Here is a 25,236-nt window from a genome sequence, read left to right on the forward strand (position 1 = left end):
GGTCAGATTTCTTAATAAGCCCAGTTTGCGTTTTTCCTATTCAACTTCTCTATCTGTCCTGTTTCTTAACTTATTTGGCAGGCTAAGATACCCAATACAGTGCTCAATAGAAGCAGTGACAGTATCGTCCTTGACTTGTTCCAGAATTTAAGAGAATATTTCTAAACGTTTTATCTTAGAATATGAGTTTGCTAAAGGTTTTGAGAATTGCCTTTTATTGGTTTTCTAGACATTTTACCCATGCGTGTGTGTTGAAAAGAACTGAATGTTTTTTCTGCTTTAATCTTTCTCCTGTAATCTTCTAATGTAAAGAATCACATTAATTGACTTAATTTGCTAGTATTTACTCAACCTTGAATTAATTCCTGTAATATACCCAATTAGGTTACAAAGTATTTACTGTTTTGAACCTTGGTTGATATACATACATATATATGTTAATGAATAAGACAGACAGGCAATTTTCATTTCCTTTAATTTCCTTAGAAAGTAGGGGATTTAGACACAATTAGAGTCATAAGAGAAGTTGGAAAGGTTTCCTTCTTTTTCTGTACTCTAAAAGAGTGGGTAGGATTAGAACAGTGGTTCTCACCTGAGGAAATTTTACCCCTTAGGGGATAGTCGCTAATGTCTGGAGACAGTTTTGGTTGTAAAACTGGGGAGGTCCTACTGGCATCTAGTGGACAGAGGGCAAGGCTACTGCTGACTACCTACAACACACAGGACAGCAGCCTTCTCTTCCCCCAACAAAGAATTTTATTTTACCCAAAATGTCAATAGTGCTAAGTTGTGATTTATTCTGTCATTCTGAATAAATAATCACTATTTTGTATTTGTAATTTTGTATTTTTCCAGAGAGGCCTTCACAAATTATATAAGCTTCAGGCCCCACAGAACCTAGATCCGGTGGGAAAAAGGGAGGGCACTGTGTAAAGGAGAGGTGTGTGTGTGTGTGTGTGTGTGAATGTGTGTGTGTGAGAGAGAGACAGAGAGAGAGAGCGAGAGACTAACCACTGAGCCAAAGCCAATGCTGAAGAAAGGGAAAAGAAGAGAAATATTTTTCTGACATATTTTCAAATAATCACAATTAATAAGAAAATGGCCACAAGCAACAATACTAAAAAACTGAAGGAAAGTAATTAGTGTGATATATGGTCTAGCAATTCTAATTCTTGGTATCTATTCTAGAGAAATGCTAACACGTATTATACATAAAGATATGTCTGAGGATGTTCCCTGAAGCAATGTTTGTAAAAATGAAAAATTGGAAGCAATCTATATGTCAGGTCAGCAGAGTAATGGATAAAGTGTGATACATTCATACAAAAACCCTAAAGAAGTTAAACGGGAACTAGATTTACATGAGTTAACATGGATGTATCTCAGAATTATATTTTTGAATGAAAATCCAAGTTGTATAACTATTCTTACCATATTTTATATTAATAATGTATACATGTAATACATTATGTGTCTATGTCATATATTTATATGATGCATTCACATTCAAAATATTACACCATATTTTCTGTAGTTAAAATGCATGTAAAATATAAAAATGGGCTTAAAGGACATTACATTACACACTGAACGAGTATCTAGGAGTAGTTAACTAGGGGATAAGGAGTGCAGGATCAAGATTAAGAAAAAGAATGTCAACTGCACACTAATTTTATCTGCATTGTTCTCATTTTTAAGAGGAGAATATATTCATATATTCCCTGTGTAATTTTTTTAAAAGTTGATTAAAGAAAAAATACTGGACGAAATCATGCCAAATAGTTAACGGTGTTAATTCTTGAATGCACAAATATGGATGTACGGTTGTTAGTTTCTGCTGTGTGCTTTTTGAATGACAAACTTCCTAAAATAATAAAAAAACAAGTACAGTTTTAATTATAAAAAGAATTTTATGGCTACTAATCAAACCTGTGGAAGTGAGAATTTAAAACCAACAAGTTTATGGGAGAGTTCAACAGCACCCCAGCCTGTGGAAATGCTGAGATGAAACGTCACTCTTGGTGACTGATATCAAAGGACTCATTTTATAATTCATGCAGCTAATTTGAACAGATTCTCCACAGTTTGAACAATTACCAACTTTCTTTCCTTTGGGAAGTAACAAGGTGTGAGGGGAAATGCTTGCTATTCCCCCAGATGCTCCAGACCTAGCCTGGGCAAGGACTGTCAATTCATTTTGCAAGGACTTGCAGAGAAGATGACACATAATGCTTTAGCACCTTGTTCTTGATCTTTCTGAAATTAAAGGTAAATTCCTTCTGGAGCAATTTATACTGTTTTCCCATTTTATATTCTCAAAAGAAATGAAGGCCTATTTAACTCTAGGCTTTCTATCAAGACACATCACAAAGAACACTTAAACCCTGATACTGGTTCCTAATGATTTTATCTTTCAGTTGGTTTTTGTATCCAAGAGATGGAAATTTGGGAAAGAGGCAAATCTGTTGAGACTTTGATCCAGAATAGAAAATGCATTATAAGAAAGTACTTAGAACAGTAGCTTGTCTATGGGAAATGCTGTTGGTGTTAGCTATTACTAATATTACTACAGTAAGAACCACATATTTTGATTGTTTTTATGATGTTTGAAACAACTTAAAAACTTAAAAACTTTAGAGACTAGGTATCCTTATGTTTAGCAGAAGCTTGCTGTATGGGGTTGTGTTCCCCTGAGGAAGGGTGCTGATTCTCCCCAGAATCCCTCATCCTTGCCTAGATATTCCCCCATGAGGTCTTTAATTAGGTCTGTTAGAAAGAGTGTATGATGGGAAGTTTGGGGGAGCAGGGAACAGGGGTTGTTCCTGAGTGCCAAGGTCTTAGGTTTTAGTATCTGCTCCTTCCCTCTCTTTCAAGCCATGAGGGTTCACTTTTCCACTTTATGAACTGGCCCAAAAGTAGTATTTCCTCTCACTTGGTATATAAGCCAGAGGAAATTATTCTTGTTAACCTGGGAGGGTTCTTCTTAGAACTGGAGTAGTGAACTGTCTCAGTCCGAGATGGTCTCAGCAGCGTCCCATTCCATGCATCTTGCCCCAGCTTCTTGCTACTGTGGCACCATTATCAAGGACTTGATGTGAAGCCAGGAAAGAGAACACAGAAGATGGTGTTTTGATGGTGAAGTGAAATACATTTATAATCCTTGACCCCGCCCCTTTCTGCCAGTTTTTGTTTGCATCAGTTTTAAAGTTTCGGTAGAATGGAAGGCCTTCATACAAAATGGCCCCTGGTCACTTACTCCTCGGTCGGTAGAAAGTTAAATATAATTGCCTTGTTAGATCTATTAGCTAGTAAAGATGGGGTGATGAATTCAGCTTATGACTGGAATTTAAACCCTGAGAAGTGTAGGATTAGCTACAATGGCTCACTCACTCATTGACACATTCTGGTTAATTGATAATCTTTCTAAAGAACTTCTCCCTCTGCATCTTTAACACCACCCTTTGCAAGACAGTTTTCGCCAGTGGAATTAAAGAATCCACATGTGGCAAGATAAATGTGTATATTTTCACAGGTGCATAAAATTTTTAAAGAATGTTAGGAAGCAGTGAGCTTCTATAGTCTCCCGAGTATCCTGGGTTCATGTTAACTTCCAGTCATATAAAGTCCGAGAAAGAAGAAGTACTTAAATCAGTTACAGTACATCTGTTTAATGGAATACTACATAGCTACTTAAAACTATGTCACAGAAAAAATGTTTAATGCCATGGAAGGATATTCATAATATATGCAGTGAGAAAATGGGATAAAATAATAGTATGTATAATACAATTTGTGCAGTATCATCCTGATTTTTTTTAATGAAAGGAGCGTACCGTACACATACTAGTATAAAGACATCAAAAGATACACCAAAATCTTAACAGTGATTAGGCTGGGTAGAGGAATTATGAGTGATTTTTCCCTTTGCATATGTGTGTTTTCTGTGTTCCCCAAATTTCTGTGTTTAATAACATGTATTACTTTTGCAATAAGAAGCAAAACCAGTAACATTTTCCTTTTTAGAGGATGGTGGCAGATCATGACTGGATGGCTGTTTAGACAAGAACTCATAGTGTATGTATATTTGTGGGGTCATCACAAGTTCAGGGGCTCATTCTCAACATTCACGTTTATAAGCACAATTTAATTCACTAAAAAACTGGTGATGGTACAAAAATAATCAGACTGGTTCCCTGCCCTCAACTCCCATTACCACGGCCTATATTAATTGCCATTGGGATAGATTCCCCCAAAAGCAGTTATTTCTTCAAAGAATTAGACTTTTCTAAGGTTCTTGAAGCAGGGTCCCAAGTTACTTTATTTTTTTTTTATTTATTTCAGTGTGTTTTCCCAGGACCCATCAGCTCCAAGTCAAGCAGTTGTCTCAATCTAGTTGTGGAGGGCGCAGCCCACAGTGGCCCATGTTGGGAATCAACCTGCAATCTTGTTGTTAAGAGCACTGCGCTCTAACCAACTGAGCTAACCGGCCGCCTCCGAAGTTACTTTTTAAAAAAATGTGTACTAGCAAGATAGGGAAGGGCAGTATAGTGCCTTCCTAAACACTGAGTATTTTTCTTATTTCCTGGCATTTGAACAGTTTTAAAATTATTCTTATTGTAATTTGCTTTTCTAAAAATGTCTAGTAACCTTGACAAGTTCACACGCTTTTTAACTCGTTCTATTTTCTTTGGTTATAACTTTTAGAGAGCGGGGGTTCCATTTGCATGAAAGGAAGAAGCAGGGACCTGGGAAAGGAGCACTGGTCCAGGAGTCAGAAATCAGGGTTCTACTGCATTAGCTTCCTAACTGGCTTCCCCACTTCCCCTTCTCACCCCTCCAAACAGCAACCAGAGTGGTCATTTTAACTTTAGCTAGATCATGTCCCTCTCCTGCTTAAACCCATCCAATGGCTTCCCATTGCTTTGAAAATTCAGCTGTGCTATGATGGCCAAGGCTCTGCTCTGCAACCTTGTTTACTCCACTGCAGCCACGCCGGCCTTTGTTCCTCCAACATCTTTGTGCTGGCCTGTAATTGCTCTTTGCTTATTTACGCATTTGGCTCCCACTCCATCAGGGTTTAGCTCAAACGTCAACCTCCTTTGGCAGGTCTTCCGTGCCTCCCCCATCCCATGTCATTGTTTTGGGTTGTTTTTCATAGCACCGATCATAGCCAGAAATGATCGTGATCGTCAGTTGGTTCGCTTGTTCTTTTTGTCTCCCACACCAGAACGTAAGCTCGCAAACACGCAACTTTGGCTCCTTTACTGCCGGCAGCCCCAGCCTCTTGTAGGTTAGGCATTAATTATTATAGTTGAGTGAATGAAGATCTCACTGCACGTCATCTTTAATGCACTTACTAGATGTTTACTGGATGAATGTGAGCAGGGTTAAGAGACAGTACGCTTTAAGTGAAGCCAGGGCATTCTAGCTCGGGGAATTAGGGAGTGAGAGGTGGAAAGTACAGAAGGGGGAGTGCGGTGTAATCTTTTCACAAGTTATAGAGCGCAGGAGACCTAGCATAATGCTTTAAGGGAGCCATTTGGAAGAGTTTTCTTTCATTTTTTTAACACGGGGACCTGATTGAAAGCAAACAGGAAGCAAACTAGAACACGAAGAGCCAAAGACCTGCGAGTCCCGGTGCACTCGGGCAGGCAGGCACTCAGGCGGAACGCGCACAAGGCTGGTCGCACGTGCCCGCCTTGGTGTCCCCGACCCTGGGTCCCAGGTGCCACCGCAAACGCCTCTCTCCCCTCGAGTATCCGCTTCCTTGGAGCGCTAAAAGAGCTTTCAAAATCCTAACTGTAATTGACATCTTTCTTTAAGTTGGAAAAAAAAAAAACCCTGAAAAAATGCAAGAAGGTACAGAGAAAGGGCCGAGACCAGCATCCCGCTAGTCCCCACCCCCAGCCACCTGCGTTCTCGTTCGCGCAGGCGTTCCAGGCCCAGGGCGGGGCTTGCCCGCTGACGCCATCTGGCCGTGACTGCGCAGGCGCGGGACGGCTCTCGGGCGGCATCCCGCGCCTGGCAGATCGCGCGGGAGCGGGACGTGGGGGCTGCAGGTTGGTGGGAACGGAAGCCGCTACGGGGCGGAGGGGAAGCCAGGATGGCGACTCCGAGTGGGAAGACCTCAACTCCAACCCCCCTGGCCTCCAAGAGAGCTGCCCCGAGAGATCCCTCGTCGGAGGTCCCGAGCAAGAGAAAGAGTTCTGCGCCCCCACTGCCGGCCGGGCCTTTCGTGGAAGGCTCCATCGTCCGCATCGCGATGGAGAACTTCCTGTGAGTGGCGGGAGGCCGTGCGGCGGCGGGGGCGGGGAGCGGGCCCGAGGGGTGCACGCTGCGTACGTGTGGGTGGGTGGGTGGATGTGTCCCTGGCTTGTGGGTCTGGCGGTGAATTTGCGTCGTGGTTACCGTGAGGATTTTTATTCGTAGGCTGTGTAGATTGACGTTTGTGTTGGTGTGCTAGGTGTGTGTCTTGTGGATGCGGGTTGTTGTTTTATTAATTTTTTATTCTACCAACGTGTGTTGAAGGCGTCATTTGGCGGGCAGTGGATATAGTAGGGATTAGATCTCTGCTCGTTGGAAATCACGACCTATAGAGGGAGGACATAACTTGTAATTCTCAAAACTATGGGCCCTGGGGATACACAAGAAAGAAGCAACAGAGTGACACTGATGATGTGGCAGATTCATAAAGAGTAGGAAGTTGCCATGGATAAATGGTGAATGTTCTGCGGGATAGAGGTTGAAATGTACAAGAAAATTAATACTCTCATTAGTGGGCCTCCCAACGGACTCTTGACACCTACAAATCCATCTTTCTTTCCTGGTCTCTTCTCTCTCCTTTCAGACAATAATCATAATAATCATTTTAGGATTTAGTAATATGTTTCAATAAAAAAATACCGTGTTATTATAGCACCTTACAGTTAGTTCATTTGGTCGAGGATTTTTTTTTTTTTTAAGCTTGCACATAGTGGTGTAGGAGAAACAGAATTGCAAGAACAACATCACCATTTTTTTCAAGCACCTGTCATGTGCCAGGTATAGAAATAGGTGCTTTATTTATACAGTGCTTTCATTCTTTGCTAATAACAACTCTTTGTATTATTTCCATTGATGAGATAAACTCAGCGAGATTAATTTGCCCACATTTACACAGCTAATAGGTACCTGAATTACTATTTGAATCCAGATCAGGAAAGATCATCACATAAGTTCCTTATCGTAATAGTGTATGTATCAGGATGCCATGGGGACACAAAGGAAGAAGTTAATATCTTCCACAACTGAGAGAGAGGGTTTTGTACGGAGGTTCTGAAAGTACTAAAAGAAGGGAAGTGCACTGTGGACAGAAGGACCTGCCTGCGAGTTTATCTTTAGGAAGCATCGAGTATTTTAGTAGGCGGGAACGCAGGCTGTGAGTGAATATGTGGACGTAAGTGATACTGAAGAGGTAGGCAACTGTTGAGGCTCTCAGTTTACTATGCTAAGGAATTCCAGCCTCATTCCCTAAGGAACCAGTATGCGTATTAAGTAGGGAATGGCATGTGATTCGTATTGCTCTGGGAACAGTGTGAATGAAAGATGCTTCAGAAAGGGTGCAAGGTTGGAGGCAAGATTTTTACAGTATGAAGGCAAGCGATAACCAGGGTTTGAACCTATGAGTAGCAGATGGTGAGTAGGAGCGGAAAGAAAAGAGATTTGACAGGATCTGGCTACAAATTAATTGTGAAGCATGAGGGTAAGAGGAATGCAGCAATGGCTAATTGGTCAGGTATGGTGCTAGTCTGAAGAGGATCAGTTTGCAGAGAATGATAATAAATGCGTTTTGCATCCTGTGACTTGAAATTTTCTGTGGGACATTTAAAAGAGACCTTCCATAGGCAGTATTTATAAATGTCTGGAGCTTACAGGAAAATGTGAACAGGTGAGAGATTTGGGAGCATGTATATAGGTGATTGTTGAAGTTGCAAAAATGTTTGAGATTGCCCAAGAGGAAATATAACTAGGAGGAATAGAAGGCCAAGTACAGAGTCCTGGAGAATGCCAACATTTAAGGTTAGACAGAAGGGGAATTCACTGACTGAGAAGGACCTATTCAGGGAGGTAAGAGGAGAACTGTAGGAGAGTATTATCAAAGAAGCCAAGGAAAAGAGCTTTTCTAAAATACCTACTACATTTCAATGTAGTAGATACAGGACTTGAAAAGGGCCCCCTGCATCTAGCAGTTAGAACATCTTCGACCCTTTGAGAAAGCAGTGGAAGAAGAAAACTTTGTAAGTCCTGAAAGAAGGAATGTGTGTGAGGAAGTAAATCTAGATGTGAAGAGGGGAACAAGAGTGGCTGGAAAGTGCAGAGCTCGGGGAGGTTTTGTTTATTTTCACATGAAGAGGACTTTTGAGTTTTAGGAAAGAAGTAAGGGGTAGGCTTAGGCAACCAAAATGGCCTGAAAGAGAATGGTCAAAGGAAGGATTCCTATGAGAGAACCAAGACAAATGGGGTTGGGAGTGGAGGGAGAGATTTCTAGGCAGAAGGAACAGGATGCGCAAAGACTTGGAGAAAGAACGAAGCCTAAAATAGTCAAGAAACTAAAAGAAATTCTTTATATACTTAGAGTACCTTGAGTAGAGGTCTGATTAGCGAATAGGGGAAGGAGATAGAAAGTAGACAAAGGTGAAGCTAGAGCTAAGTTATAAAGGATACTGTTTTTTTTTTTTTGTTTTTTTGTGTTTTTTTTAGCATGTGGCATCAGATTTGCATGTCTACCAACATGATTTGGTGATTGGATGATGTGTATGTGTGTGTGTGTGGGGGTGTTTTGGGTAGAAGTAAAGGAGATGGTAGAATCAAAGATGATTCAAAACTAATGCTTAGGTTTCTGATATGGGCAGTGGGATGAGTGATGCTATGAGACTACCAGAGTGGTTTTGGAAGGAAAGATGGTAGGTTTCGTTTTCAATGTGTGACGTTTGAGGTGACGGTTACGGGACATCAGATAAGGTTATTGAAGTGGTAACTGCGTGTGAAGGTCATCTGGGCTAACTTTCAGCCTGTAGGTGCTACCTGAGGCCATGGAGAATACATGAGATACTAGGCAGAATATTAATACACAGACTGCGAAGAACGCCTTTGACAATAGTTCTTTCAAGGGGAGCTCAGAGGAAAAGAGAACTCATAAAAAGGGAATTCCCAATAAACACAGTGTCAGAACGGTGAATTTTTTTAAATGCAAAAGCTTTGTTCTGTTAGCAGTTCTTCCTGTTTATAATATATGTGAGTACTGTATTCTCATGCTTTTTTCTGTTGTTTTTATTATTTTCTTAAATACCAGTTGCATCACTATTTTAATAAGACAGTTGAACAGAGATTCCACAGCAGGAAACTCAAGTGTTGAAAGAATGGGGCTTCTTGTGTTGGGATTAAGAAGTTCCAAGTCTGGTAATTTTCCAGGTGACTGAAATTCCCAAACTAATTTTATTTTAACTCTTATAAAGGGTTCCTTCAAGACCCAGCTGCTAACAGAACAACGTATCTGAAAAGAAAGTAGATAGATGCTGTGTAGAGATGTGAGGTTCTAAACCTGCCAGAATATACTTCTTCTTTACCACCTGTTTTTATTTTTATTAGCACCTGGCATTTCAAAATTAATTTCTTGGAGTATTAAAGTTGAAGGGTGTTTAGTTAAATTCTGTATCTAGCAGGTTAGTAGCAGGTAAGACACTTATTCTTTGAGAATTAGTTGACAGCTAACTAAAACCCTGTGGGAACAGGACATTATTTACGGGTTTTAATTCAGGGTATTCAAAGATAAGCTAGAAAAATACCTGAGTCAGAGTTTGCTTCATTCCCATTTTGCCATAGCTGTCCCTGGCGACCAATAAGGATTACGTGCTCCTGGTAGAGTGCTGGATAGCATGCAGCTTTCTGGCACAAGGGAATAGTACAGAAGTACTTGGGGTTGATACATTCTTGTTTTCTCCCACAGGAATAAAATTTATTTGAACATGGACTATCAGTGCATCTTTTGGTGAATCTCTGGTAGCATATTAAAAGGAAATCGATGTAATTTTTTAAAATTAATAGTTAAATGAAATCAGTGGGTTGATGTGTATCTTCAGTTGTCTAATTAGAATAATAATTTGATAGGATTGTAATAGTAGACTATGAGAAGTTGCTATTAAGCATTTTAATTCAAGATAAATTAAATGTAAAATCCACAGATTTAAGATGAGCCATGATTCCTCTTACATAAAAAATTTTTTAATTATTTTATTTGTATAATACCTTTGATATATTCTCTCGTATTATAATTGTTAGAAGAGGACAAATAATATCAAACTTTGCCTTATTCAACAGACTTATAGTTGAAAAGAGCATGCGAAATTTTATTTTCCTGATGATGTTCTTATGTTAGCTAAGCATTATCGGTTTTTCATGTTTCCCATTGATAACATTTCCCCCTCTAGTTTATTAACCTATAAATAACATTAAATTTGTAAGTTAGCTGGCTTTTAAAGGTATTTGAGGAAGCCTGTAGAAAAACGAGAAAGTAAAGCAAGAAAAAGTGCTTTTATAAAGAAAATATTCTTCACTTCTCTGCTTAGTAATTTCACCTCTTTATAATTTAGAACGTATGATATCTGTGAAGTATGTCCTGGACCCCACTTGAATATGATTATTGGAGCTAATGGAACAGGGAAGTCCAGCATTGTGTGTGCCATTTGCCTTGGATTAGCAGGCAAACCAGCTTTCATGGGACGGGCAGATAAGGTGAGTTAATATAAGTACTTTTTATTTATTTATTTATTTTTCATTCAAAGCAGTCACTTGCTTTTAGTAACAAATCAAGTCCTACATCTCAATTTCTTGGGTATAGCAAACGTGTAGTGCTTGAATATAAAGAATGAAGTTGGCAAGTAGAGAAGCTGGGAGGAGATTTCCATTTCTAGAAGTATTTTGGGTTATAAACCAATTACATAACACTTGAAATTCTTAGATATTGTTAAAAAAAAATTTTTTTTTAATTGTATTGTTGGGCTTGTGGAAAGGTGAAATAAATTTACCAAGGTCAGAAACATAGTGTGAATCTGAAGACTTAAGCAAGCTCTGGAGTTGTTTCCTCAGGGACATTTGCTTACCTTGCACCCTAAAGCCTGGCTTTCAATTGGATGCACAGGATTGGAGGTCCTGAAGGTGGGGGAAGGGCTACAAGATAAAACTAGGTGCCAAATACTGTGTGTAGCTGGAAAAAACACCTCAGAATGGGGCAGTGGGATTACTACTTCACTGTTAGCTCTGAATACAGTGGAGAAAAGAAGAAAATCTTGCAAAGAATTCTTAACCACAAGCTTTAACACATGTTTGAGGCCAGAATTCATATTACCTGTGTGGCCTAAATATCATAAATTCTAATTTTAGTTTAAAGTGGTAAAGTTAGTAATACCACCAGGCACTGACAAAAGCAAATGCAATCCTCTTAAGGAGAATACCTTCAGTTTAATCCTCAAAAGAATTCAAATGTGAAGTCCCAAGAAATTCATGAATCCATAGCTAAAAATCACAAAACATAGGTGGACACGAATCACCAAAAATAAAGGCTAACGAAAACAACAGACTGTACAATCAGACCTACGAAGCTTGAAGTTAGAGACTAAAACTAGGAATATTTAATTTGTTTAAGGGGGTAAAGGAAGGTGGCAAGTGTAACAAAGGAATAAGTAATGAAAAGATTAGGTAAATTTGAAAAAATAATTCAAATAGAACTTAAAGAAATAAAAATATATTACTCGAAGAGAGAAACTTGATGGGCAGGTAAAACAACAAAGCAGACACATTTGAGAAGAGAATTTGTAAACTAAAATACTTGAAAACATTTTTTAAGTGCAATATAGAGATAAAGAGATAAATAAAATAAAATTGAGGTTGAGACATGATAGGTAAAGGAAGATAATCCTTTTTTTTTTTTTTTTAAAGTATCTCCAAAGGGAGATAATAGACTAAGGAAAAGTCAATATTTGAAGAAAGAATGACTAAGATTTTCCAGAAATGTTGAAAAGTTTGAATTCTCAGATTCAAGAAGCAGTATAAGTGAAAGAAATACACAAGTTGACACATTGTAGTGAATTACAGGATACCAAACACAGTAGTACTATGTTCTCAGAATGATAAGACAAAGGGAAAGACAATGAAGTTCTTCACTAAAGGAACTTTGACAGTATACAATTTAGGAAGAAGGACAGTGATCCCAGGAAAGTCTCAGATGTAAGAAGAAATGGTGAGTAAAGAAATGATAGACATGTAGGGGAATTGTATGCAAACTCTAACATAACACTAATATCTAATTTTTGAAGTTTAAATCAAACAATATAGAATTGTCCTTCCTAGACAACTGGAAGGAACTGATCAGAGTTGAAGTATTTTGTGGATTTGTATTGTTGGGAGGAAGTTAAGATAATCGATTAACTTCAGAGTTAAGTTAAATATGCATGTTAAAATTTCTAGGGTGAACCACTAAACAATTGAAATCCAAAAATCCTCCACAAGAAAGGTAAAAAATTAGAATGAGAGATGGGAATTAAAAAAAAAAAAAACACCCACTGCCCAAACAACCTAGGGGAGTCTTGGGAAAAGAAGAAGAGGAGAAAAGAAACAGAAATACAGAAAATGAGATCATTAAAAAACATAAAATAAGAAGGTAGAAATACATGCATATACATTTACAATAATATAAATGGTCTAAATTCTTGTTAAACGACGTAGTCTGTTAGAGTAGGTAAAGTGCAGTTCTATTTTGTTTACAATAAGCATGTCTAAAATAAAAAGCTACAGAAAAGTTGATAGTAAAAGGATAAAAAAATACATACCAGGCAAATATTATACAAAAGAAAGTAGGTGTGGCTGAATTAATACCAAGCAAAATAGACTTTAAAGCAAAAAGTACTTTTAGCGATAAAGATGGTCGTTAAATATTGATGAAAAGTTCAGTTCAGCAGAAAATTCAGTTATCAACTTTAATTCAGATACTCTAGCTCCAAAACATATAAGCAAAAACAGCAGCACTCTTAACCAGAAGTTAACAAATGCATAACCATAGTGGGAGAGCTAGTAGTAATCAGTAGATCCGTCAGATAAAAAATTAGTAAGAATGCAGGTATACCTCAGAGATACTGTAGGTTCAGTTCCAAACTACCACAATAAAGCAAATATTGCAATAAAGGGTGTCAGACTATGTTTTTGGTTTCTCAGTACACCTAAAGTTATGTTTATATTACACTGTACTCTATTAAGTGTGCAATAGCATTATGTCTGAAAAACAAGTACGTACCTTAATTTAAAAATGCTTTATTGCTAAAAGAAAAAAAATGCTATCCACCACCTGAACCCTCAGTGAGTCATAATCTTTTTGGCACTGATAGACTTGCTCAATGCAGGGTTGCCACAAACCTTCAATTTTTAAAAAAATGCAATATCTGTGAAGTGCAATAAAATGAGGTATTCCTGTACAGAAAATATAAATACTGTACTCTGCAATTGGAGAGAACACATTCTTTTTAAACACATACAGAACATTTCTAAAAACAGACTGAGCCGTAAAGCAAATATCAAAAATATCAAAGAATTGGTACCACACAGACTATGTTCTCTGACCACAATGCTAGTAAGAGAAATAATAACAAAAAGATAACTAAAATTTTTCCTTTTGTTCAGAATAAAACATATACTTCCATATTATACACAGATCAAAGAAGAAATCTTAATGGAAATTAAAAATCAGAGCAGAAGTTAATAACTAACAATGATATAATAGGCACCATAAAACCAAAAATAGCTTTCAAAAAGATTAATGAAATCAGTAACTTCTGAGAAGATGGGGGAGGGAATAAAGGAATGAAAAAAAGTAATCATTAAGATGTATTATACTGGAATCCAAGCAATCCCCAGTACGCTTTGGGGAAGGGAATTGGCTGTTAAAATGCCTCCAAAAAAGTGACAAATATTTCTTCCACTCACATTTCATTGGACAAAGAAAGTCAAAAGGCCACACACCTTGCATCAGAGAAAATGAGCAAATGCAGTTTTTCTATGGGTTAAAGGAGAACCAGAATATTCATGAAGTGTCCTGATGACTACCACCAGGGCAGTACCAGAATGCAACAGAGATTTAAAAGATTATAAGGGAATATCATGAACAACTTTATGCAAATAAATTTTGAATTTTTAGAAAGTGAATATTTAGATTTCTCCAACCATATAAATTAGCAAAATTGACTCAAAATGAAAAAATAAGCTGTTTAATTTTTCACAGAACACCAGACAATCATGAATTAGTTCTAACAGCAATAACTTCCTATTTTACATAGAAAATATTACTCTAGGTACCAAAATCAGTTAAGGAAAGAATGAGAAAATTATTCACCAGTCTCACTCAAGAACACAGAAGCAAAAATCTCAAAAGAAAAACGAAAACAAAAACTTGGAAACTGTAGCCTGCTGAATTTAATAATACATAAAATGCATAATATATCATGACCAAATTGAATTCAAGGAATCAGAGATTGATTGAACATTAGAAAAAATTAACACACCATGTTTTAAAGAACTATATGATTATCACAATAAATAGAAAAAAAGCATTCAGTTAAACTCCACAGTAAGTTCTGATTAAAAACAGCAAATTAGGAATAGAAGGGATATTTCTTAATTTCATAAAAGATATTTGTGAAAATGTAGAGTAAATTCAGGAATAAGTTGAGGTTACCTACTCCTGTCACTGCTATTCAGCATTGTACAGGAAGTTCTAGGTAGAATTGTAAGACAAAGAAAAGATACAAGTTGGAAAAACCACAAAACCTTTAGATAAGCCTTCTGATAAAACGTGGAATTTTATCAGGATTGCTAGATACAAGATTATATAACAAATCGTATATCTTAACAGAAAAATGCAGTTAAAAATAGATACTGTTTACAATAGCAACAAAAGTACAAGTTACATAGCAATAAATTAACAAAAGACATGTAAGGCCTATATGCAGAAATTATAAAATTTTATTAAAAAAAAAAGTTTGAGTAAATGGCAAGATACACAGTATTAATGGGCAGGAAAACCTAAATATAAAAGTGTCATTCTTCACATTGATCTGCATATTCAGTATCATTTCAGTCAAAATCCCAATACTGTTTTATAGCAAATTACAAGCTAGTTCTAAAATTTAGAACAAAAGGCCAAAGAGTAGCTTTGATTCTCCTAAGAAATAAAAAAAAAATGGGAAACTCCTCCAACCAGATAGCGAGACTTATGAAGTTACAGTAATTTAAGACATGGTGTTGGTGTAGGAATATAAAATAGACCAGTGTGATGTGACAGAATAAAAAGCCCAGATACAAAGCCATGATTCGTAGACTCTTGATTTATGACAGATGTGACATTGTATATGAGTGGGGGTGGCAAATGGATAAATAGTACTGAGACAATTGGTTACCCATATAGGAAAAAAAATAGAAACTGAGCCTATCCTCACACTTTAACAAAAATCAATTCCAAGTGGGTTGAAGATATAAATGTGATTGATGAGGGGCAGTCGGTTAGTTCAGTTAGTTAGAGCGCAGTGCTCTTAATAAGGTTGCAGGTTCTATCCTCACTTGGGCCACCGTGAGCTGTACCATGCACAACTAGATTAAAACAACTAGTTGACTTGGAGCTGATGAATCCTGGAAAAACACACTTAAAATAATTTTTTTTTAAAAGTTAAAAAAATAATAATAAATGTGACTGACCAGAAAGTTTTTGGAAGATATAGGTAATAGAGAAAAGTATCTTTGTGACCTTGGGTTAAAGAAAATGTTCTTACATAGAAATATAGATCAAAAAGGTAAATAATTATAAATTAAACCAAAATAAAATTTAAAAACTTTCATTTATCAAAAGACACCATAATGAAAAAGACGAGCCACAAATTGGAAGAAAGTTTATAACATATAACAAAAGATTGGTATCTAGACTATATAATAAGCAAAACAATAACAACTCACGATAAATGGGCAAAAGATATGCTCAGCTGTCTCACAGAAGAGGCAGCTCAAATAGGTAATATATGAAAAGTTGCTCAACTCCTTTAATTATCAGAGAAATGCAAATTAACCTGGGCATGGTCTATCCATCAGACTCAAAAAAATTCTGGCAGTGCCATATGCTTACAAGAATATGAAACACTGGCAGCTGATGCTTTCTTGGTGGGAATGTGAATTTGTGCAACTTCTTTACAGAATGACATGGCATTACCTAGTAAATTCGTAGGTGCTACCCAGTCACTCAAAAATTCTACTCCTGGATACCTTAGTAAGTTCTTGTACGTTTATACAAGATGAAATTATGGAAATATTTATAGCAGTATTATTTACAATACATTTTATCATAGTCAAATAAAATTGAATATTATATGACAGTGAAAATAAACCTTAGCTTATTGGTTAAATCTCAAAAACATAATTTAAGGAAAAATGCCATCTTGGAAGAATACATGTAACATGAGTTTATGGAATGGTTAAAAACAATATATTTAATGTTCAGAGATGTATATAGCAAAACTGAAAAAAAGCAAAAGGGTGATCAACAGATCAGCTTAGAGATTGTATTTGTTGAGAGAGAAGGATGCAATGGCGGTGAGTTATACAGGGAATCAGATACACTGATAATGTTCAGTTCCTTAAATTGGTGGTAGATACATGGTGGTTTTATTCCTTAAACAGTACATGAAGTTTATGAGGTGTGATCAAACAATACGGTGAATGTTTAAATAAAAATAAATTTATTACAGTAAAGGACATTACCATTAATCCCTCTCAAAATACTCCCCCCCTCGCTTCAAACACACTTAATACCCATTGTTCCTGTTAACTTTCTGAAGCAGTTGTGGACTTTTATCCTCTATCATGGCAATGCTCCATGTCATACATCGCTTCTGGTATACGGCAATTTCTGTCAAATAAAAACATTACAGTGTATCCTCATTCACCTTATTCACTGGATCTGGCACTGTCTGACTTCTGCCTCTTCCCCAAAGTCAAAATGATTCAGGATATTGAGGCAGCCACGACAGTACAACTCAAGACACTCACAAAAGAGGACTTCCAGAACTGCTTCAGAAAGTGGTAAGAACGGTGGGATAAGTGTGTTCAAAGCGAGGGGGAGTATTTTGATGGGGATTAATGGCAATTTCTTTCACTGTAATACATTTTTTTATTTAAACATTCACTATATTGTTTGATAACACCTCATATATATATATTGTTTGCTATATACGCCACATAAAAACATGTTTTAAAAAGATAGTCTGAGAGTTGAGTTGTTATCCACACTAAAATAATTTTTAAAATTTGATTCTTTATATTTTTCTATAACTCGCAAATACTGCAGTATTATCAAAACGGTATTACAAGTTTCTTAAGTTTCTTAGCGAGGCTTAAAATTTAATGGAGGGTTACAAGATTGAGGCGTACATCCCTTAATATTATAAATAAACCCATTCAAAACGTATATGTACTTTTAATGCTGTATGGGAAACATGTATGAGGCAAAGAAAAGATACCACTCTTTCAATAATTAGCCTTGTGACCTTAGTCAATTGTCTGGACCTCAGTTTTTCTTTATTTCAAAGAGAGTTGGAGTAGATAATTTCCAAGGACAACTCCGATTTTTATAAATACTAATGTATAGCTTTTTAATTGTCAGAAATTATTTATTAAATCCTTACCTCTGTGTAAAGGTCTGCTGGATTGTGCTCTGATGGCTGTATAGTTAGAATAGACAGGGCTGTAACAATTTTCACCGTCTTCTCATGTATTTTTGTCTTAAAGAAGACATCTCTTCTCATTTTGAGTGGTAGGGGTTTTAAAGGAGGCTGTGAAATGCAGTTTCTTAGGTGACACATTGCAGACCTTTGGGTATCCACAGATGTATTAAGGGGCTGCTCACATTCTCAGCAGTTATTTTTAATGTTGTATTTATATTTAAATGCTAATATAAAAATTTAACACCAACATGTTCTGTATCATTCATCTAACTTTACAATAAAAACTGCCTCCTAATTTTTTTCTTCTGATTGGCACCAAATATTTTAATTGCTGCAAGCTAATGAGCAAATGGCACTCCTACTAAAATGCCGTTGTTTTTCCTATTTGTGAAGAAACTGAAACAGAGGTTAAGTAACCTTGTCAAGGTCATACAACTTTTATATGGTTGAGTGGAGATTTGAACCTGGACCGTGTATGTTAACACCTGTATGCTTAATTAAGCTGTGGTTTTCTGGTTACAAGAACAAGCTTTCTTTTCCTTTGGGGCCTCAGTTTCATTATCTATGTAATGGATATAATATATACCTCTTAAGGATGCTCATGAGTGTTAAATGAGAAAATTATGTATAAAGTGCTTAGCACAGCACATATAGTAATGCTTAATAAATATTAGTTGTGGTTATAATTGTCATCATTGCCATTACCACTATTAAAAAAGATAATTATTTGCAAGGTGTATTCTCTACTTTTTTTTAGTGTTACTTACATATAGCCTGATTGAAGATCCAATCTGATTTTTTTAGGCCTAGTGTCTGTTTTTACGCTTATGCTCATATAGAAACTAGCTCAAATATGTCTTACTATGTTAATTTGTACTTAAATTGTATTTACACGTATATTGCTCTTTTAAAAAAATACTTGGTGACAGTTATATCCTAATTAATAGGATATCCTAATTAATAGCAGGATGGGTAATATCGGAGTGGTTGTTAATAATGTATAATCTGCACAACTCCATAGAAGTCTCCAGTGGTAATGAGATTGGATGTGGCTCTTCATGATTATTCTATAGAACTTGTTTTCCCACTGGCTTTTTCTTCTTTCTGAGAGTCTGTTTGGTATAGTGGCTAAATACACAGGCTCTGGAGCCAGACTACCTGGGTTCGGATCCTCTCTGTGTACCAGTTACTGGCTTTCTCATGAGCTTTGTAAGAGGCTACCTGGCACATGAAAGGTTCAATAAGTGGTAATATTATGATTGTTACTTGTGGAAACAATGGGTGGGAAACAATGGAGGGGCCCAAATCTGGGAAGAGTAGCTTTAGAAAGTGATGGGAATGGACATAGCATAGTAATTGAGTGAGTCTTGACCTGAAAAATAATAATGGCATTGCTAAGTATCTGTTAACCTGGGAATGTGCATCACACAGCTTACTTTGTCTTTTTTTTATTTCTTAGGTTGGCTTTTTTGTGAAGAGAGGATGTTCCAAAGGCATGATTGAAATTGAGTTGTAAGTGTTAAGTGCTGAAACCACTTTTTCCTATAACTTCTTAGTTTATGTTCATGCTTTCCTGATGACTTTAGAAAAGACTAATAATATAGTATTATGATACAAATATTGGAATTATTTCAAGAATATTTTATCTAGATAAGGTTTTTTAATGTATCTTTTAAAACCTAAATTGTAAGAATTTTCTTTTGGTAAAATGCTTAAGGAAATTATAAGTTTATGGGAGATCATGAAATAGAAATATACCACTGTTAAATACTCATTATGAAGTTGCAGTATCTTTTACAAATTTAAGGTTATGTTTATGTGTGCAGATTTTGAAAGTAATACTTGCTTGTTAAAAAAATACAAACAAGCGGTGGCCAGGTGGTTCAGTTGGTTAGAACACGAGCTCTGAACAACAGGGTTGCTGGTTTGATTCCCACATGGGCCAGTGAGCTGCGCCGAAGATTTGGGGAGTTGTGAATAGGATAGATGAAATCTCCAAGGGAGAACATACAGTGCAGGAAAGAAGGCTAAGAACTAAACCCCGTTGCACTGTAGAACTTAGAAGTTGAACGTAGGACAAACTAGGAAAGGAAACTGAAGAATTTACTAGTGAGTCAAAAAACATAATAACTGGAAAGTAATGCTATGAATTGTTTGAGGAGGAGGGAGTAATCTGTCTGATGTTACTGATTGGTCAAGTAAAGTGAAGACAAATAATTAGATTTAGCTCATCATTGGCCTTGACAAGGTTTGGGGAGTGCTTTTATTTATTCCTATTGAATGCTCAGGAAGGCCTGTTGAAAATGTTTGTGAGCTAAGAACTGAATGATAAAAAAGGAGCTAACCATAAGAAGAACTGGAAGTAGAGTATTCTGGGCAGAGGGATCTAAGGTGACATTAAGTTTGTTTCTGAGGAACAGAAAAATGGTGGTATGGCTGGAATGAAATGATATTTTTGTTGTAGGATTTTGGAAAATACTGTTTACTTGGGTGGGAATATTCCCTTCTGTTCCTGATTTGGTATGGTTTTAGTTATGAGTAAGCAGGTGAATTTTATCAGCATCTGTTGGGTAGATCATATTATTTTAATTGATAAGTTTGATTAATTTCAAGATATTCACCCATTTTGCATTCTTACAATAAATGTAGTATGGTCATAATTTTGTTGATGAATTATTAGATTTGGCTTTCTAATCTTTTTGTTTGTTTTTTTTATTAAAGTTTATTGGGGATTTTTTATATCTGTATTTTGTTTGTGAAATATTTGTTTAAATGTTTGGTTAAACTTACTGATTAAAGTCATCTGGGCCTAGAGTTTTTTTTTAATTTAAGAGCATTTTGGAAATTTTGTTTCTAAAATAAAGCATGTATTTTGAATATAAAAATTTTAAATTATTTTTTAACTAGGTTCAGGACTTCTGGAAATCTTGTAATTACCCGTGAGATTGATGTGGCAAAAAATCAGTCGTCTTGGTTCATCAACAAAAAATCGACAACCCAGAAAGTAGTAGAAGAGCAGGTTGCAGCCTTAAATATTCAAGTGAGCAATCTTTGCCAGTTTCTACCTCAGGTAGGAGAGAATTAAATGTAAAGATGGCAAGGTTTTGTGTATAATGTTTCTTCCTCTTTATATATTTCTTTCTGTAAGTACTTTATGAGCGATATTGTAATGGTTACTATTTAAACTGAGCATAGCACTCTTAGTATTAATAGTTCTTTATAAAAGGTAGCATCTCTTACAGTATAATCTTATTAATTCGTAGTATTATAATATGGAATTTTTCGATTAATAAAAAGTCCTAAGTTATAATGTACAGGAAATAAAGTTGTATTATTTTTAAATAGAGATTAGCTTGAATTGCTATGTGCTTCCATTTGTTGTAGGCTCTCAAAATTTTGTTAATAAACTTTTTTTTTTTAAATTTATTGGGGTGAGATTGGTTAATAAGATTGTAAGTTTCAAGTGTACAATTCTATAATACATCATCTGTATATTGCATTGTGTGCTCACCACCCAAAGTCTAGTCTCCTCCTGTCACCATGTATTTGACCCCCTTTACCCTTTTCAACCTCCTCCCAATCCCCATCCCTTCTGGTAACCACCATACTGTTGTCTGTGTCTATGAGTTTGTTTGAATAAACAACTTCTTAATCAGTGTTTTTGTATAAAATACCAAATCTCTTAAATCATTAGGTGTGCCTTCTAAAACCTTTTCTATATTTTAAGTTTGTTTAATAAAAATAAAACATCCTGATAATTCACATTAAAGTCAAATACCTTTTAAATTTGTCTTTGAATGCTGCCTAGTAACAATTATTGCTCATTTTTTTCTTCAGAAACAATGATTTGATTACTTACATATGTTTAAATTAAATCAAAATAAAATTTGAAAGCACTTATTAGCTGATATCAGATGATTTCCAGAAATAGATGTTTAAAATTGCCCATCTAGTTCTTTTTAACTTCTAACGGTTTCATTGGTGTGTGGTAGGTAATGATCATTTCTTGACAGGAGACTACTTTTTCTTTTATTCCCAAACTATTTATTATGTGTATATAAGGTTCTCAAAAGGATGACAATTTATACCCTAAGTTTATTTTTATTATTGTAATGAATAATATATGAAAGGACAGGTTTTATATTAAGATCACATTTCAAAATAAAGTTGTTTTCTTTTAAATGACTTTCATGTTGACAAGTGTGATCATTGAGTGAAACAAGTTTTGAAGACATTCATAAATGATAATAGTTGCTGATATTTAAGTTTTGTGCTCTAGGATAAAGTTGGAGAATTTGCTAAACTCAGTAAAATTGAACTCCTGGAAGCTACTGAGAAGTCAATTGGGCCTCCAGAAATGCACAGGTACCACTGTGAACTGAAAAACTTCAGGGAGAAGGAAAAACAACTAGAGGTATTTATAAATGGAGAACTCATTTTTATTGTCTCTTAATAGATTTCTATGTCTCAAAATGTGGAACACTAAATTCCGATGCACTGAGTAAATTCATACATTTGTGATTTTTTTTTCACTCAGAGTTATGTTGCTAACATTAAGTGACAAAAAGTGAGAATGGATTTGACAATGTGAAGTTTGAAAAATTTGACTGTCATGTCATCAGATACATGTTACTAATTGAATTTCTAAGGAACTAGTAATAGTATTACAAAGTATTTTCTCTCAGGAAGTTGCAGTATTATTCTTTTATTCATTCAATATTTATTAAATACCTACCATGTGCCAGGCACTGTGTAAGGCTTTGGGTAATACAGCAGATATCATAGCTTTTAATATAGTGCTTCTGTCGAGACAGTTCTTACATTTGTCCAGTTGCATGAGGGTAGACTTTCTAAAAAGACTATACATTTAGTAACAGTATTGACGTTTTATTTCCACCTTTAACAAACATATAAATTAAAATCTTCATATTATGAAGAGGTGTTTAATGAATCATTTTCCATGTCCCAGCAACTAAAATAATTCAGTAAATTTTTGTAATAAAAAATCTCGTGAACAAATGCTTTCTGTTAAACTGTAACTGTCTATATTTGATAATATGTTTTGTTATAATTTAATATTTTTATTATTATGCTTATTCAGAGTGAATGACCAAAGGAGTTGTGATTTTATCCTACTTCAGATACTCTGTCAGTCCTTTTGCCTCTCCCCACATCAAACAATCTAATACTCTCATCTGAAACTACCTACTGTCCTCTGAAAGAAAACAAGCATATGTTCTACTCAATTCTAAGTACATCTTTGCTTTTGTTAATTTGCATTATAAAAGCAAAATTAGCTTTCCTTCATCTCATTTCTAAGTCCTTAAATCATAGGTATTCATAACATTAATAATAATTTTACTTTCATTTGTATATTGCATTACACATACAGCAATTACTTGTTGAGGTTTCACACATAGCAATTACTTCTACCATTGACATGAATGGGGCAGATTACCTTTCTCTATAGGCAAGAAGAGTCCAGGCTCAGAAATATGGCAGGACTTCCTCGCAGTCACATGACTAAAAAATTATAGAGTGTAGACCAGAACTTAGGTATGCATGTTCATTTTATACAGTTCTTAAGAACGTCTGTGGAATTCTTTGTTGTGAAATTTTGCAAGCATTGTACATTTTTCATTGTTAAAAGATTTGACCTGTTGTTTTTCTTTCAGTTAAACTAATTGTTTAAACAAATACTTATTTTAGACCTCATGCAAAGAGAAAACTGAATATCTAGAGAAAATGGTTCAGAGGAATGAAAGATACAAACAAGATGTGGAGAGGTTCTATGAACGTAAGCGACATTTAGATTTGATTGAGATGCTTGAAGCAAAAAGGCCATGGGTGGTAAGTCTTAATTGTTAAAGGCAAAAACAGCGATTTCTTTAAGTAGCACAAAAGTTAAAAAGAAGGCATTAATTATCTGTATTCAAATTAGCGTTTATTCTTTTTGCTTTATATAGCATATATGACGAGGTGATTGAAAAATACGGTGAATGCTTAAATAAAAAAATTTATTACAGTAAAAGACATATTGCTATATATCCACCCTAAAAATATGCCCCCTTGCTTCAAACACACTTACCGCATTATTCTTGCCACTTTCTGAAGCAGTTCTGGAAGTCCTGTTTCGTGTCTACTTCATCCTCCATCATGATAATGCTCTGTGTCACACATTGCTTCTAGTATACGGCAATTTTTATTCTGTCAAATAAAAACATTACAGTGTGTCCTCATCCACCTTATTAGTGGATCTGGCACCGTGCGACTTCTGGCTCTTCCCCAAAGTCAAAATGACCATGAAACGTAAACGTTTTGAATCGATTCAGGACATCGAGGCAGCCACAACAGCGTAACTAAAGACACTCAACGAAAGAGGACTTCCAGGACTGCTTCAGAAAGTTGCAAAAACGGTGGGATAAGTGTGTTCAAAGCCAGGGGAAGTATTTTGAGGGGGGTTTATAGCAATATGTCTTACTGTAATACATTTTTCTTTAAATTAAACATTCACTGTATTTTTTTATCATACCTCATATAATAAAGTTTATCTGTCTCTCTGTTGTTACGTAGCTGTGTTCTATGTTATTATTGTATAACAAACAACAGTTGATTAAGTCCATTCTCTTAATTCTTCCAGATTTGAGTTCTCAACAGATAGTTTTGTTTTATAAAATGTTAATGATCTAAACATGTTTACATGTGAAAATTAAATCTTTGAGTGTCTTTAGCTCACTGAGAATTTACTTGGAGTGTGCCACTAATAACCAAATTCAGCTACAGATGTAGTTAAGGGATATTAACTACAATCTTCTACTCATATGCTTCATAAGTTTACTAAGGCTACTGTTTTCTTCTAATCACTGTGATATATATTTTATTAGTATTTAAGACTACAGTTTGGGCTAAAGGTTCAGTTCCCTCAATGCATTCCTTTACAGTGGGTGAAATGAAATAAGTAAGACAGTTTTATGTTTGTCCCAAGGTTAGGATGGAAATAATTGTTACTAGAATGGAAAAATATGTGGCTCTGTTTGTAGCCTTTCCCCCACCTTTTCCCCTGCTTCACCCTTCCCTATCCCCTACTCCCAATATTCTTAAACGTTTTCCTTTCTTCGGCTTGTTTTGGTTACATTTTTCCTACAGCCATTATTACTCTTGGCACCTACTTTATCTTGGTTTTATGAAGTCCTTGGTTTCCCTTTTACTAAGATTATCACTCTTAATTTTTTTCTTGGATTTAGTCTAATTGTGTTCTTAACTTCATCCCATTAACTCTTACTACATGCTCTCTTTGTACTCATTTTTTTGGCAAATATTTATTAATTCCTGTGACACGACAAGCATCATTTTCACCTGCATGCTTCTTTTTGTTTTCCTTTTTTGACCCATTTTCCTTTGTCTCCTACTTTTTTCGTTTTTACTTTTCATAACTGAGTTTCTTTTG

General features: G+C 35.7%; 1 protein-coding gene across 2 annotated transcripts in view; it reads left to right on the forward strand.

The window, feature by feature from the left end:
- The first annotated feature begins 5,998 nt into the window (after positions 1-5,998).
- SMC5 (structural maintenance of chromosomes 5) overlaps positions 5,999-25,236 on the forward strand; it is a 69,896-nt gene continuing 50,658 nt past the window's right edge. For both annotated transcript variants that reach the window (XM_033123621.1, XM_033123620.1), the window contains exons 1-6: positions 5,999-6,276; positions 10,629-10,770; positions 19,249-19,301; positions 20,697-20,859; positions 22,069-22,203; positions 23,499-23,639. In XM_033123621.1, coding sequence (XP_032979512.1) covers positions 6,104-6,276; positions 10,629-10,770; positions 19,249-19,301; positions 20,697-20,859; positions 22,069-22,203; positions 23,499-23,639 — 807 coding nt within the window. In that variant the 5' untranslated portion in view covers positions 5,999-6,103. The remainder of the gene's footprint in view (positions 6,277-10,628; positions 10,771-19,248; positions 19,302-20,696; positions 20,860-22,068; positions 22,204-23,498; positions 23,640-25,236) is intronic.

Source organism: Rhinolophus ferrumequinum, chromosome 12 (genome assembly GCF_004115265.2).
Source record: "Rhinolophus ferrumequinum isolate MPI-CBG mRhiFer1 chromosome 12, mRhiFer1_v1.p, whole genome shotgun sequence".
Classification (NCBI taxonomy): Eukaryota; Metazoa; Chordata; class Mammalia; order Chiroptera; family Rhinolophidae; genus Rhinolophus; species Rhinolophus ferrumequinum.